Source organism: Vulpes vulpes, chromosome 8, assembly GCF_048418805.1.
Source record: "Vulpes vulpes isolate BD-2025 chromosome 8, VulVul3, whole genome shotgun sequence".
Taxonomy (NCBI): Eukaryota; Metazoa; Chordata; class Mammalia; order Carnivora; family Canidae; genus Vulpes; species Vulpes vulpes.
Genome location: NC_132787.1, coordinates 59,902,272 through 59,917,711, shown reverse-complemented (window position 1 = coordinate 59,917,711; position 15,440 = coordinate 59,902,272). Strand labels below are relative to the sequence as shown.

At 52.4% G+C, this 15,440-nt stretch overlaps 1 protein-coding gene across 13 annotated transcripts in view; it reads right to left on the bottom strand.

Moving 5' to 3' along the window:
* SYT6 (synaptotagmin 6) overlaps positions 1-5,339 on the bottom strand; it is a 66,030-nt gene extending 60,691 nt beyond the window's left edge. For 3 of the 13 annotated variants that reach the window (XR_012003070.1, XR_003234357.2, XM_025994615.2), the window contains exon 1: positions 3,496-3,797. Coding sequence is in view for 2 of the 13 variants with exons in the window: in XM_025994615.2 (XP_025850400.1) it covers positions 3,496-3,658 (163 nt within the window). In the remaining 11 variants the exon portion in view is untranslated. Of the gene's footprint in view, positions 1-2,647; positions 2,783-3,495; positions 3,800-5,279 lie in introns of those variants that run through there. The other 10 variants (XR_012003071.1, XR_012003073.1, XR_012003072.1 and 7 more) reach the window with 7 other exon arrangements.
* Positions 5,340-15,440: the final 10,101 nt, after the last annotated feature.

Sequence of the window (15,440 nt, the reverse complement as noted above, 5' to 3'; positions counted from 1 at the left end):
GATCGTACATTGCACCGTTCCTCAAAGAAGGCAAAATCTGCAGAATTTCTTCCTCCCAACAGGAGGTGAGGGAGTAACTGATTATTTAGTTATAGAAACAGGACATTTGTGTTTTAATGAAATGCTATGCATTTAACTTGCCATCACAAACAGGAAAAATCTTACCTGTGCTGCCAATGGCCAACTTCAAAACCAGGTGACTGAATCACAGAACATATCCAGAGTCATTAGAGGAGTGAACCGACAGTAGGTACATTTCATGGCCACAGGTAAGCCCGAGAATAATCATTCCTGGCTGCCAGCCCTGCAGGGGCAGGGAGGCTCAGGGATCCCCGTCAGTTCCTGAATTTTTTGCAACACCTCTGAAACTCTGCTTACTACCTGAAGTCCAGAACCCTCCTACCCACCTCCAACACTCCAACACAATTTGGCCTATGGAGCAAATTCATTCATCTCCACAGGGTAAATGGCATGAAGAAGATAGAACATTGCCTGTCAGAACTCACTTGCAGGGGTGCGCAGGTCGAGAAGAGGTTGTATTTTAAGGAGGAAAGCAGACCCTTTGCCTTTAGAATGTTTAAAGAAAAATGAACTTGCTTCTACCTGGGACAGTATGTGTAGAGGTGTTTCCAAGTCAGGAAAGCTAAGGAGATCTATCTGATCAAGGTTTCCTGTGCAATTCCTAGCACAGACCACGGCACATAGAAGGGTCCCAGTAAATAGAGAGTAGAGTCCAAATCTCTCAAAGTTGAATTTTGGGGTGTTACTAGAAATCCTGTGAGCTAGAGACTCCCAGTAGGAGGAAGGCAGGAGGACACAGACAGAGGTAAAGAGAACTGGGCATGCTCTAGTCACTTGCATTTTTCATGACGATACAAATAAAAAGATCCAGCATTTCTCTGACTGAAGAATCTAGCCCTCGGCAGTGGCTCTGGGATGCAAGGAGTAGGCTGGACCCAGGCTACCTGGGCGCCTGGTCCTGAACTGCATGGCATCTCCCCAGACTTGTGTTGACTTAAACCCCAAGATCTCAAACCCACTCTCAACCACTTTCTTTCTTTCACTGTGATCAAGGGTCTCCTTCTGCCTCCTCCTCCCTTCCAGCCCACTAGCTTGGCACCCTGGGGGCCTCCTGAGGCTTGTGACTCAGCAGCCAAAGTTCAAGTCCCCCAGGGCTAAGGAGGGCTCAAGCAGCTTGCAGCAAAGGCACACTGATTCATGGGAGCCTGCTTGCTCCAAGTCCTCAACCTTCTCTCATCCTCAGCTTGGCCACCAAGTACCTGTCATTCGACTACAGGGTGTCCCCCAGGAGTTGAGACACCGCTGCCTCCCTGTATCAGAATGTTACACACACACACACACACACACACACACACACACACACACACCCTCCCCAGCACATACATTTCTGCTCTGAACAGACAGGGGAGGAAGGCAGCCTCCACCCCAGGTGGAACTCGACAGGTGTGTTCTTACCTTGAATTATCCCCTTTAGGGTTTAAGGAGTCAGGACCAGCACTGAGGCCCCCACTGGAAACAAATTGTTGGAGGAGAGGATGGAAGGGAGCTGGGTAGACAGTCAGGAAGAGGCTCCCTAGCTTGGGGGAAATTATGCGTCTAGGGCATATGGGGAGTGGGATGGCGTAGCAGATGATGGCACCTGAGAACCAAAATCTAGTAACACTTGCTGGGCCTAATCTATTTGGAGATTCTTCAAGAGGGAGAATCGGCCTGGCCAACATCCATCACTGCACCACCCTCTGAAAGTTCTTCTTAGGTCTAGCCTTAGTCCTTTCTGCTGCAGTAATCGACCCATTGATCAAATATTGCCAGGGCCAGAGAGAGCGCACGCGAGAGAGCAGCGCCCCCTACAACCCACACGGGGCTGAGGTGCGCTCCACTACTGCAGGCGGGACACAACCCCCCACCCTCCCCTTGGCCCACTGCCTGGCTTCTGTTCCTCTGCCCACCCCCAGCGGCCCCGTTCCTAACCTGGGACTCCCCAACAGCTCTGACCTTTAACCTCAAGGGAAAACAGGGCCCCGAAACCTGCGGCCTCTGGGGAGCTCACCCCACCTGTACCTGCTCCGGGACCGCCGCCCGGGTCCCCGGCTTCCGTTCCCGGGAGACGCGCTTGGAGACCAAATTCCCGCCTCCCGCGGCCCCTTTCTCCCTTGCCCGCACGGGTGTGGGGGGCCGCAGGGGCGACCCCCGCCTACCCCGAGGCCCCGCGCCACTGGGGTCAGAGTCGAGGGGCACGAAGGAGCGGCGTGTGCGGAGCCGAGGGAACCCGGAGCCTGGGTCCCCGCGGGCTCTCCCCACCCCCACTCCGCATCCTCGCCTCCCCCCGAGGCTTCGCACGGCCCCGCCCTCGCCCCGGAGGGGGCCACCCGGAGCTCCCTGCGGCCCAGGACCCTCCAGACGTCGGCCTCGGACCAAGCCGCCCGGCTGCGGCGGGGAGCGCGGCTGCTCAGCGCTGGTGCGGCAAGGGAGCCCCGGGCGGCCGCCTCCCGCCCGCCTCCCGCCCGCCTCCCGCCCGCCTCCCGTCGCCGGGGCGCGACACGCCATTGCCGCTGTCGCGACTCCCGAGAGACGCCGCCGCTGCGCGCCGGGCCCGCGCCCTGCGGGGCTCGGGCTCCCGACTCACCGGCTCCGGCGAGCTCGCCTCGGCTCGGGCTCCCGCCTGGGCTCGGCGGCCGCGCGGGGCTGCGTCCGGCGCAGGGTCCGCGCCGCTCGGGCGGGAGGCGCCCGCTTGGCAAAGTCGGCGGGAGGCACCGGCTCAGTCGCGCGCCGGCCCCGAGTCCGAGTCCGAGTGAGTCAGAGAGACCGAGGGAGCGAGTTAGAGGGGCGGGGGCGGGGGCAAGATGCCGAGACACCCTCCCCCATCCCGCCCCCCGCCCCCGCCCCCGGCCCCCCAGCGGGGACGCAGGCAGCCGCCCGCCGCCCGACACGCGCTCGGACACAAAGACCTCGTGCCGCCCGCAGACGCAAGTTTCTCCCTGAGACCGGGGGGCTCGGACAGCGTTCCCCGACAGAACAGACAAACGGACGCGCAAACCGACAGACGGACCCCGGGCCCTCGGCAACCTCCCCCCACCCCCACCCCCCGCCCTTCCCAATAAACGAGTGCTCCTTCCTCCGCCGGGAGGTCCCTGGTCTCCTGCTCGCTCCACAGACCCCTTCCCGGGCAGGTCGCCCGTTGGGTGAGCGGGGACACCCTGGGGAAACTGAGGCCCCGGCGGGGCGCTGCACCCGGGAGCGCGGCTTTGCAGAGTCACACGGGAGGGGGCTCAGGGGCTCTCCACCTCCCGGGTCCCCTTCACGTCTCTCCGCCTGCCCGGCGGGCGACGGAGCGGGGCACTGGCTGGTTCCAAACGCAGGATCCTGAGCTAGAATCCTCCGTCTAGGTTCGGGGCTCCCGGGGCCGGGGCTCCGGGGCCGGACGGCGGCCAGGGCGAGAATCCAGGAAGAGAGGGGTCTGGGGTTTCCCGTTACCTGCGTCGGCCGCGCTCGGACTCCTCTCTGGGGGCTGTTGCTCGAAGCTCCGACAGGTCTCCACGTCCAGCCCGAGAGGGGGCGGCCGGGCCCGGCACAGCGAGGCCAGGAGCGCGAGCGCCGCCTGGCACCGAGGCCCCCCGTTCGCCCACACCCCACTCATGCCCGGGACACCCCGGCGCCCGGACCCGTGCAGCCTCTGGACTGGGGCGGGGCGACGCGGCCCCAAGAAGACCCTCCCCGCAGCGGCCCCCTGCGGCTCCGTTCGGCTTTTAATCGGTTCCCCGCAGGGTCTCCGCCCCTCACGTGGCATCCCGCGGCAGCTGGCAAGTCTGGCGCCTCGCGGCCGCCCCCTCTACACCCGGGGACAGGTCGGAGTCGCGGCGGGTTCGAGGCAGCGGAGCCCGGTGGTCCAGCACCGCGGAGGGTGCAAGGCCCAGGAAAGGGCCTGGGATCTGACTCCGCATTCCCTGCCTGCTGTGACCTGGGCCTCTCTGAGGCTCAACTGCCCGTTCTGTAAAAGGGGCACAATGATTACGAGTGCCTCACAGGCTGCGGGGAACAGAGAGACGGTGTTTGTAAGACACTGGGGAAATTGCCACATGCCGCACAAGCGGCGACCAAATAGATAAACCCATTACGGAAAGAAAGATGACCCGGCGGGGAGTGGGGAGCCAAGGTTCCTCACGGGGGAAGTTAGTCGGACGACCCCCCAAGTCCCAGCTTCCGAGGCAGAGGACCCTAAGACTGCGGGGCTATTCCAACTGCAGAAAGACTTTCTGAGCCCCGCAATCCTGCGGTCCACGGAACCGCACGTTGCCATGGCAACGAGAGGCAGCGGCCGTCTCTCTCCATGGCAACGGGAGGGGAAAGTTTCTGGCAAATAGGGATGGGGGGCATTTCAAGAGGGCGCTCCGTCGCCGCCAGACCCATCTCCCCACAGCGGTGCAACACCACGGGAGATCGTGTGTCTTGCTCTTAAGCATAACCAGGGCCAGAAAGACCGAACTAAACGGGAGGGTTGAGGCTACACTTAAGGCAGACTTCCCTCCCAGGGACTGCGGCGTGAGGTCCAAGGGCAGGTTGGCTGACGGGCTCCGAGGCGTCTCGCTCCGTGAGCCCCTGCCTGTGTGCGGCTCACCTGAAGCTCCAGGCTCGGGTCCCTTTGCCTCCCCGCAGCTGGGAAGGAAACTTTAGCTGGAGCCTCCAGAAGCCTCGGGGCTGGCGCGTGCCCGGGTGGCGGGTGGGGGAGGAGGGTCTTTCCTCCTAATTATCACGCTAATTGGAAGTGGCTCGGGCGGTGACTCACGTTCCAGAGGGAGGAGATTCCGAGCCCCAGCTCCTGGCGGTCTCCACATGCGCCATCTGCGCCAGGCGCTCTGGCTGGCCCTCGGGCTGGAGAACCCCGGCAGCTCGGCCTCGGGAACTAGGGCCCAGCCGCGGCCTGAGGGCGCCCGGCTCCCGCCGAGGTCTGGGCGCCAAGGACGCGCGTTCCCTGGCCCTGTCCACGGTGCTGAAGGCCCAGCTGGTGGAACCGTAGAGGGGGAGCAAGGGGAGGGGAGGTGGAGGGTGGGCAGTCGCGGCGGGTTCACAGCTTCCACCCTGACCTCCCCAACCTGCGATAGGAGAAGGCTAGGAACTCAGGCCAGAGGACCTGAGCTGGAGTGAGCCCAGAGACACTATGCAATCCAGGCTGCCTTCCTGAGGGAGGTGCTCAGTCGCTGTTCCAAGAACAGGTGAGGCTGTGGAGTCCCCAAGCGCGTCCCAGTGCTTCTAGAACCCACCTGAGGAGTCCAGGAGCCCTGTCACCTCCTGCTCCACCACCCAAGGCAGAGCTCAGCACTGGAGAGGCTGCTTGTTACATGTTCATTAACAGTTTCCCAGGCAGCAGGTTTGTGTTTATGTAAAATACAAATGGAGAAGAATTGCTCTCTGCCCATGTTTATGGCAACTCTGTCACTCCGCGGTGATTTCTCCCTCCCCCTCCTGAGTTCCCCGGGAAATTCACAGAACAAAGCGCCTTGTTTTGCCTTTGCAGAGAATGAAAAAGCACAGGACCTTCCAAGGGCCCAGGCCTGTGATGCAGGGAAATCAATATTTTGTTTTGCAACGACTGGGGGGATTTGCATCTAAACTGAAGGCAAAGGAGCCTGTTTGGAGCAGAGCAGGTGGCAGGATCCGAGAATTAACAGATAATTTCTCATTGTTCCCGGATTCAGCCTCCACACTAGGCAAACGGTTCTGCAGCGTCTCTGGCGCCCCAGCAGCAGCTCTGGACCTGGCATTTCTCAACAGAATGGGGAGGAGTTTCTGCTCTGACAGGGCTGCGGGAAGGGGCTGGGGCTCCCGGATCAGTCAATAACTTATTGAATTTGGAGGGCATGAATGAGTGTGTATGAAAGAGACAGCGAGAGACAGAGACATGGATGGAGACAAGAGAAAAAGGCAAAGAATCAGACATACAGAGACAGATAGAGGAGGTACAGGAGAGATCCAGAGAACAGGGAAAGAGGGACAGAGAGACCTAGACACATATAAAGGAACACTCATCCAGAAACACAGATAAAAGAGAAACATTTTTTTTTTCTTATATTGAGAAAAAGCCCCACTTTAGTTGTCTTCTTTGCCCCTCTCCCTGCCCCCAGGTTAATGCTGATACCTGCTGGTACTTGTGGTCACATAACCTGCCACAGACCAGCCAACCAACCAACCAAACAAACAAACAAACAAAAAACACATAAAGATGAGAACTCTTCCTCTCTAAAACCCTTTTTTCTGACAAGCCCACTCCCATATAAAGAGACCAAATTTAGATTCCCAGAGTCCCACCCAGACCTGAAAAGGGAAGGAGGTAGAAAGGAGTAGAATTGCTGCCCCTCAGGGCTATCTTTCAGAGAAATACCATCTGAGTTTCAATTTAGGGGTGGGATGGAGACAAAAGGAGCAGAGACTGCATTGCAAACTAAGTTGGGCTCCAGGAAGTTGGGTGCCAGGACAGGTGCAGTCACGTTCCTTGTCAGGGTGTCAATGTCCTTATTAGTAAGGTGATGAAGTTAGACGAGGAGTTCTTCAAGGCTCCTTCCAGCAACAACATTCTAGGATTTTTACATGAAGGGAAAGGGGGGCGCTGAGTGGGGAAAGGAAAAAGGGACAGAAGAGCAGTGTTTCTGGCTCTAGAGATAGTGTCCAGACTCACTTTGGGCTTCCCCTCCCCCATTGCTCTCATCTCATCTACACTGTGGCTGGAGCCTCCTGAGTCTGGGCCCCCAGCCCCCCTAGGCCAGACTGCTCAGAAGTTGGGGGGATACTGGAGGTGGGGTAGGAAGCAGAATGAAAGGAGATTTGGGGCAGAAACAAGCAGCCTCCCATTCCTATGCCCTCTTCTCCTCAGAAATAGCCAAAGTGCACATCCCACCCCAATTCTCCCCAATTGTCCCCACCCCAATTCTCTTAGGCAGTGGCCTGACTGCTCTTGGACAGGTCCCTGCTCTGCTCTGAGCAATAATGACCTGCTGAGTTATGCTACAAAAAAAGTAAATTAAAACAAAATAATAATTTCTAAAAAAAAAATTAAACCTCGGTAGGAAATTGCTAATGCTGTAGGCGAGAAGAATGAGCTCCTTTGACATGAGCCGATGTGTCATATTGTCTTTCCATCTCAATGCAATTTCTAAATAGGGAGCCCTTTCCCCATTCCCTCCTCCCCTCCAAGCCCCCAGTAGAGATGTAAAGGGAGCAGTCTGACGTTCACAGCCTGATTGTCTGACGTTCAGGGAGAGGAGAGAAAAAATACAAGTGTACTCATTGCTTTCTCAAATGGATTGGAGCTAAGAGGGCTCTGACCCAAGCTTGGGGGCCCCTGATCTCCTCACCTCACTGCCCCTGTGTCCTGCTTAGTGAGGTATGTGGATACTTTGTGCCAGGGTTTTAAATTAACTCTAGGAAAACAGATATCAGTTGAACCTGTTTCACTGCTGGTGAAGCATTAAGTCGATGTCCTATATTGGGGAGTGGGAATACTTTACACCATTATTTAAAACAAACACTTCTATGGAATCCCTATGGGATTTCTGCCAGAACAGCTTTATCAGTATTTCCAGCAGAAGTCCCCCAGCCAACATAGTAACTCTAGCCACAGCTAGGTGACTCTGCAAACCATGCCATTCCAGGCCATCCTAACAGTTTTCAGGAATTCCTCTGTGCCTGAAAAGATGCAGAAGACAAAGCCCTGCATCAACGCCCAGGTATTTTTGAGAGGCCAGTCTTGCTTTTATTTTGAGGAAGGTCTTTGACAATTCAAACCTCCTGAGCCAGGGCTATATTTGCCTCTTTCTTATTCCTTCCTCATTTCAGAGGTCTCTTCTGTTCTGTGCTTCTGCTCAAGTGTAGTGTTCCAGATCAGTCTTGGGAAGCTGGACAGGGTTTGTTGCACCCAGTGGGCTGGGGACTGGGGAAACAGACAAATTCAAGGTCAGAAGGACAACATCATCCCTGAAAATTTTAGAGTGGTACCTAAGTAACCATGGTGTGTGAGGGCTCTCACTGTACTACTTGAGAAATGAGAATGATTGGAGGAGAAGAGGTAGGAAGGAAGCCAAGTGTTCTCCTCTTCACACTGACCCCATACAGAAGAAAGAGCACAGGTTTTGGAGTCAAGCAGACCTGTGTTCGAATTCCGCCTCTATCATTTACCAGCTATATCACTTTTGGTGCCATACTTTAGCAATCTGAACCTCAACTTCCTCATCTGTAAAATGGGACATAAAAGGCCTGCTTTAGAGCGTACAAAGGTTATATGAGTTAGGCTAAACACCTAATACACTGTGACTGATTTGCAGCAGATGTTAATACAAACAACAGTTCTTGCCCTCTCTCTGTCTCTCAGATCCTAGAAGGCCATCCATGAGGCACTGTCCAGAGGTTAACCTATATTCTTCCATTGGACAAGTCCCTGCACATTGTCAAGAAGGAATTTGTCCCCCCCCCTTTTTTTAGGGTGGTGGGAAGGGTAGAGGAAGGGAGAGACTCTCAAGCCAAAACTCCACGCCCAGTGCGAAGCCCAACGCCGGGCTCAATCTCACCACCCAGAGATCATGCCCTGAGCTGAAATCAAGAGTCGGACACTTAACCAACTGAGTCACTCAAGAGCCCCAGGAATTTATCTCATTTAATCTTATAACAACCCAGAGAGGCAGAATGGGTGGATACTAAAAGTCCATTTGGCAAATGGGGAAATGAAGTGACTGGTCCCTGGTTGCATAAGCTAGGAGGTGGCAGAAAGAGAGAATCTAGGCCTTCTGATTCCTGGTTAGTACCCCTTCCTTGTACTGGGAAGGATGGTGAGCGTGAATATTTTTTTTTTAAGATTTTATTTATTTATTCATGAGAGACACAGAGAGAGAGAGACAGAGACACAGGCAGAAGGAGAAGCAGGCTCCCTGCAGGGAGCCTTATGCAGGATTCAATCCCAGGACCCCAGAATCACGCCCTGAGCCGAAGGCAGACACCACTGAGCCACCCTGACGTCCCTATTTTTTATTTTTTATTTTTTACAGAAAAGATTATAATGCTTTTAAATTGACTTTATAACAAAAAATATTTGGAAATAAATTATAGGGCAGTGAAAGATTTACTCCTGTGTCTCTTTGCAAAGCTCTTGGCCCTTTGATCGTAGCCCCCTGCCATTGCATCTTGAGCCCAGATGCTGTTCTGGGGGGGACAGATAGTGTCATTGATAAAACACAGGGCTGAGGCCAGGCAGCTTCATGGCTTAGGACATGCTTGGCTGCTTCACTCTTGACAGAGATAGAACTCCTCAGAGGACAGCTCAGGGAGTCTCTGCTGCATCTGGGTTGTGTTCCATGGTCAGAGCACAGCTTCCAAGAAAGGGCCAAGCCAAGATTCTTATAAGACCAGGACCCCAAAGACTATAATTCTCCCCCATGGAGCCTGGAGAGAGTTTGCCATCTCAGAGTTCTGAGTTGCACTAATGAAAAGAAACCAGATAAAATGCCAAAACTAATTAAAACAACAAATCCAAAAGGGCTCTGTCAAAACCAGGAAGTCTTAATCCTTGATTTCAATGGAATGCAAGCCAGAAGAATCAAAAGGACTGTTTTGGGTCAGTGGCCTACAGCCATCAGTGGAATTGAGGGGCTGAAGTCCTTAGAAAAAATACACTTGTCCCTCCAGTTTTAGCCTCTATCCATTCTATAAAACAAAAATCGTTTTCCATCCCAGCCCCCAAGACTATCTACATCTCTGCTGTTTGTTAGAGGTACAGTAAATGATTTTAATGGGTCAACCCCCCAACCTTTATTAATATTCCCTTACATTCATAAAATGTGGGACAGTTTACACAACACTCTCCCATTTGTTATCTCACTTCAGACAACAACCCTGAGCAGCGGATAGATATTTCTTATCCAAACCTTTGTGGTGGGTTCGCAAAGAGGCTAAAAATAACTGACTTGGGGTTATAGCTAACAAGTGGCAGAGCCAGAATCTGAGCCTGTCCTTTCACTCCATTCATTCACTCAACTGAGCATGTACTGAGGTCCTGGGCAGACCCGGTTCCACACCAGCCACAGGAGACGCAGCCCTGTGTGGTCATCACATGCATTGTGCAGAGCCCCAAGTACACAGACCCTGCCCTGGGGGAATGCATATAGTCAGCCGAGGAGAGAGGCCACATGAGAAATCGGTTTCAAAGGAGTTCTTTGACCTCTTTGCTGCAGATGCCCACATCCCTATCGACTGATATTCTCTCCTCTGGAGTTCCCTCCCATCCTGATTCACTCTCCCCTCTGCCTCCTCCCTGCCTTTCCATTTCTCCCAGGTTCAGCTCTGGACTCTGATCCCTTCTTCTGTCTCTGCGTAGTCTCTCTGAGTGATCTCATCCACTCTGGGAGCTTCAAACACTAAAGAATACTAGTAATTAGAGCAATACCACTATACATCTACTGAGCACACACACTCTGTTCCAGGATCTCCCCTGCTCACTTCCTAGTGACTATAACATTTAATTCTCATGGTGACCCTGTAATTACCTATAGGCTACAGGTACCAAGTAGCAGAGCCAGACTATGAGCCCAGGCAACCCAGAGCCCCAACCCTCAGCACTCCTGATTCTGTCTCTCTGTGGTTCTACCCATGAATTTCCAAATTCCTGTTTGAACACTTTTATTCCAGACCCTCTGAATCCCCTATGTCCAAGACAGGATTTGTATTCTCCCTCATGAACCTGCCCTACCTCCTTGAAAGGGGGCAAAACTAAAACAAACTCAACTAAAAATCTCCGAGGCCTCCTTGATTCTTCGCTCTCCCTTACCCACCACATTCAGTCTGGCACCGAATCCTCCTGATTTTATCTCTAAAACATTTGAACCCCTGTGCTCCCTATCCTTGTCACTGCCCTAGCTCAGGCACTCAGCATTCCTCTTCTGGGTCATGGCAGTTGCCTTACAGGATGATACGATTATGTCACTCTCTCATTTAAAATCCTTTGTAGACTTCCCGGGGCCTTCAGGTTGAGGGTGACTCTTTTGAACATGGCATTCAATGCTCTTCCAGACCTGGCCGCCATCCACCCATCTAGCCTCCTCTCCACACACTCCAGGCATCCCTTAGGCTGCCTGGGCTGTGCTCACAGAGTGTCAATTCCTATCTCTTATCCTCACATCCTACCCAAACTTCCCTGCTTTTGCTCTTTGTTCATGTAATTCCAATTGTCTTCCCCCCCTCCCCTCCCGTGAGTGCTCTAGATTCTGGAACTTCGTAACTTCATGTCTCTGTGCTCTGAACACTTTTCTTGTTTTTCTCATCCCTCAGCTGGTTCTTACAGGATGCAATCAAGCAGAGGTTAGGAGTGTGGGCTTTAGAGTCAGGTTGCCTGGATTCAAATCAGCCTTGTAGTTGCTGTGTGACAGTGGGCAAGTTACTCAACTTCTCCATGCTTCAGTTTTCCTGCCCCTAGAGATGATAATTGAAAGACCACTGTCATCAGTTCCCTGAGAGGCTTAAATGAGTTGATCACACAAAGCACTCAGAACAACTCCTTCCCTGACCTCAAAGCTGTCTCAGATGTGTCCCTTTTCTTATTAGCTCATTGTGCCCGATGCCTACCTTTGCCAGAGAGATTTGCAACATCATGCTGTTGACTGTGACTAGGCCGTGAGCTCTTCCAGCTAGGGTCTGCGTCTTCTTCATCTTTATGTCCTCAGTGCTTCACATCTAATGCACACTCAGTGAGTATCTGCTGCTTTGAAGAGAGGTGAACGGGTGAATGTCACGTAATGCAAAGTGAGAATGTGAGTGCTGGAAGCATTGGAGCTGAGTTAAATGGGTCCAATCAGGGAAGTCTTCCTGGGGGAGTCTTGAGATTTTAGCCAAGTGAGCCTGGAAGGAATTGGGGAACATAGGAATAGCTTGTGTGACAAGGCTTTGGGACAAAAATCTGCAATTAATATAAAAGAAAAACTGAGCAAATTTTCTTGGCCGGAGAACAGACTCCTATGGTGAGCGGTTGTTGCAGCCAGAAGGGAAGCAGAGGAAGACACTGTCCCTGCCCCCCCCCCCCCAGGGAGATTACGGTGACCCAGCAGGCAGCTGGGAAGAACCAGCGCCAATGCCTCCATGAGCACACCAGAGTTTGGGTCATGAAAAGTTTCTTTATGAGAAGAAATTTCTCATTTTTCTCAAGTGTCAAGTCATTGCTGTGGAGGAAGCGTGTGTCTGCTGGGGCAGCTGACTGTTTTCCAGGATAAATTTCTGATAATAACACAAAGTCATTACTGTGCAATTAGTACTGCTAATGGGGAATGCAGAGTTCCCTTCCCACTCCCTCCCTCCCTTTTTGCCTCTCTCTGCTATGTCTCGCCCCTGCGCACTCATACCTTCTTCTCTGACCTCTCCCTCCCAACCTCCAAGCTGGCTGTGGGAGAAGAGGGTCTAGGGTGGCTCTGTCAGAGAGTGGGTTTGGACTCCCAGGCCTCCCAGATTAGCAGGGCGCACATGGAGCTGGTGGAGGAGGCAGAGAACAAAAGCATGGGGATGAAGGGGAAGGAGAACTTAGCTTCGGAGGAGAGCACCATTATAGTTAAAACGGGAGGCACCCACTGGCCCCTGGGGCAACCTGTCCTTTGGGGTAGGTAACAGCAGTCTGCCGCCCCAGGGGCCCTCTCTAATGCCCTGGTAAGAGGGGGATTTGATTTGCCCCAGCTGTGGGGAGCTAGCCCAGTGCCAAGCCAGGTAATGGGGCCGTGGGTGGGTGATGCTGTATTTGTTTAGACTGCTGGTAGGAACCGCAGCTAAGTTCGATGGAAACAAATTTTGTTTCACTCTGAGTAATTATTTCTCCTACACACACACACACACACACACGCAACACTGTGTGCACAGCACACACTCAGGCACTTAGACATACACACACAGACCATACTCAGACAGACACACACCCCCAGGGGGATTTTTTTCAGGCATACTCCCGAAAGCACCTGGCAGATTCACTGACATGCTCTCCCTCTGGGAGGCCACTGAGATTTTAGGAACTCTCAGCAATCTTTGGAGGATGGAGAGAGCCTGTTTTGAAACTCCTGAGAAAATCCTGGAGGGGAGGCCCAGAGCCCACTGAGGGGAGCCCAGACTCTCCGCCCAGGAAAAGAAAGTGGGCCAAAGAGGAAAGAACAGGGAAGAAGGAGGAAATTGGTGGAGCCTCTGGCTCAAGGAGGAGGAATCAAGGATAGGATGTTGCTGAAGTGAAGGGGCCTGGATGCTTCCAGGTAGAGTAGACAGGCCATAACTCCACAGCTTGGGGGAAGCCTCAGAGAGCAATGAGCGCCTCCAGCCCTAGCAGGAGGTGGATTGGATGGCCTGACTCATCTCATAGCCAATTCTTTATGATTCTTGTGCATGAAAATCACCAAAAACCAATCCCTTTTCTCACAACTATGCTCACCTGGGGAAGATGGTGGGTGGGAAAGGGGGCTTTTCATTAGTCATTGGGTTAACTTGTTAGAGCCAAACCGCACAACAACAAAGGGAAGTCCTTATTTTCTCTGAAAGCCATTCTCATCATCAGATCTAAATGGCCTGCCATTTAGTTGGTAACCTCTGGGAATCCAGCTCCAGCCCTGTCCTACTGGCTAAACCTTCCTGGGCACCTGCCCCTTCTGATTAGAGGCTAGAGTGTGGTGACTGTCCAACCAGAGGCTGTGCTTTGGGAATCTAGCAGGAATGAGAGGGTCCTGACATTTACCATAAGCTCTGCAGTGGCAGCCAAGAGGCCACTTGTGCAATACCAGAGGACCAAAGACAAAGGATACCAGGCCCAGAGGCCAGAGCTGAGGTCCCAGCTGCAGACCCAGAATTTCAGAAACCAGGAAGGATGGGGTCAACACTAAGCAGCCCAGGCCCCAGAACAAGTGCCACATACCCTTGTGAATGTGTCAAACTTGTCCTTGTGGGTTCTTGGTGTGCTGTGTGTTTGAGTTGCTTGAGCGAGATTAAAGAATTTAGGGTAGACAGAAAACTTCATCTTTTTTCTAGTTTCTGCCAGTCTTCAGATGAACTGGTGGAGCCACACCAACTTCTGTGATAAAAACATAAAATAAGACCATAGTTAGCTGTCACCTAGAGAGTAGGACAACCCTCACTTTCAGGCCAAGACAACTGGCAATGGGCAAGGCCTGATGGAAGTTAAGGGTTTGGGCCTTGGAGTTATATCAGAGTTAGATATTAATCCTGGGAGTCTGACTAATTCAATGTATATAACAACCTCCCCTCAACCCAGCTTCCTTTTTTTTTTTTCATCTACAAAAGGGGATAATTTGACCAACTGTTAGAGGTGTCAGGAGGTTTAAATGTAGAGTGTGGTAATACCTGAAGAAGACCTGTAAATAAATGATGGCACTATGATTATTAGTTAGACTTCATGAGTGATTGTTGAGAGGCCTCAAATACAAGGGGATGGCCTTGCTAACCACCCCTATTATAGGCTACAACTGAACACCTCAACTACACCAAGAACAGTCACATCTCCACAACAGAAATTGTCCTCAGCTCCAGCAAGAGCGATCTGCCCCCAGGTAAATAGGCATCTGTCTTTGCTGGCCTGGAAAACTTCAGATGGCCCTTTTTTCCCTCTCTGCTGAGGTGGGCACTAACGGAGGAGGGGGCTGCTGGTTAAATTGAGCTGTTTACACATAAATTATGAATCGGTGACCTTTCCTAGCTTAATTACTCCCACTGCTGGGTGGTTTGGCTCTGGCACTAGGCCCCGGGGGGGCAAATTCTGCTCACAGTCAGCAAAACCTACGGCCTGGAGCTTCTGCTTTTATCCACCCTGGTTTGTGTGGCTATTTCTGTGGCAGGAAAATTCTCTCTGTGTGATGAAGGTCATGCCCTAGACCAGGGACTGGACCCCTCTGGGCTTGCCTAATCCCTTTGACCTTTGCAAAATCACCTTATCCTTCTTTTAAGCTTGCTATCCTTGCCAATTCATTAAAACAGTTTTAAACCTCCAGATTATTAATAAAGCTGTCGTAATAGATCTGTGGGTTCTTAAACTGATAAGTAGAAAGAAATACGTTCAGATAAAAAGTGCACAGGGCACTCCATGAAGAGGTAACCCTCTTGGGCCGCATGGGGATCCTGTTCTTTTGCAGCCTTAAGAAAGGAAACACCAAGAAGTTGGCTTTTTTTTTTTTTTTAATTGAAATCTTCAAACACATACAAAAGTAGAGACAGTGAAATGAAATATACTATGCACCCATCACCTGGCTTCAAAAATTATTAACGTTCTCTTAACGTTGTTTCATCATCTCTCCCTCATCCTTTTACCTTCCTAAAGTATTTTGAGGCAAATTCCATTTTATTTGTCAATTCTTCCACATGCACTTCTGATAAAAATTTTATATCTGTATATAAATATTTATCACCCCAACAAA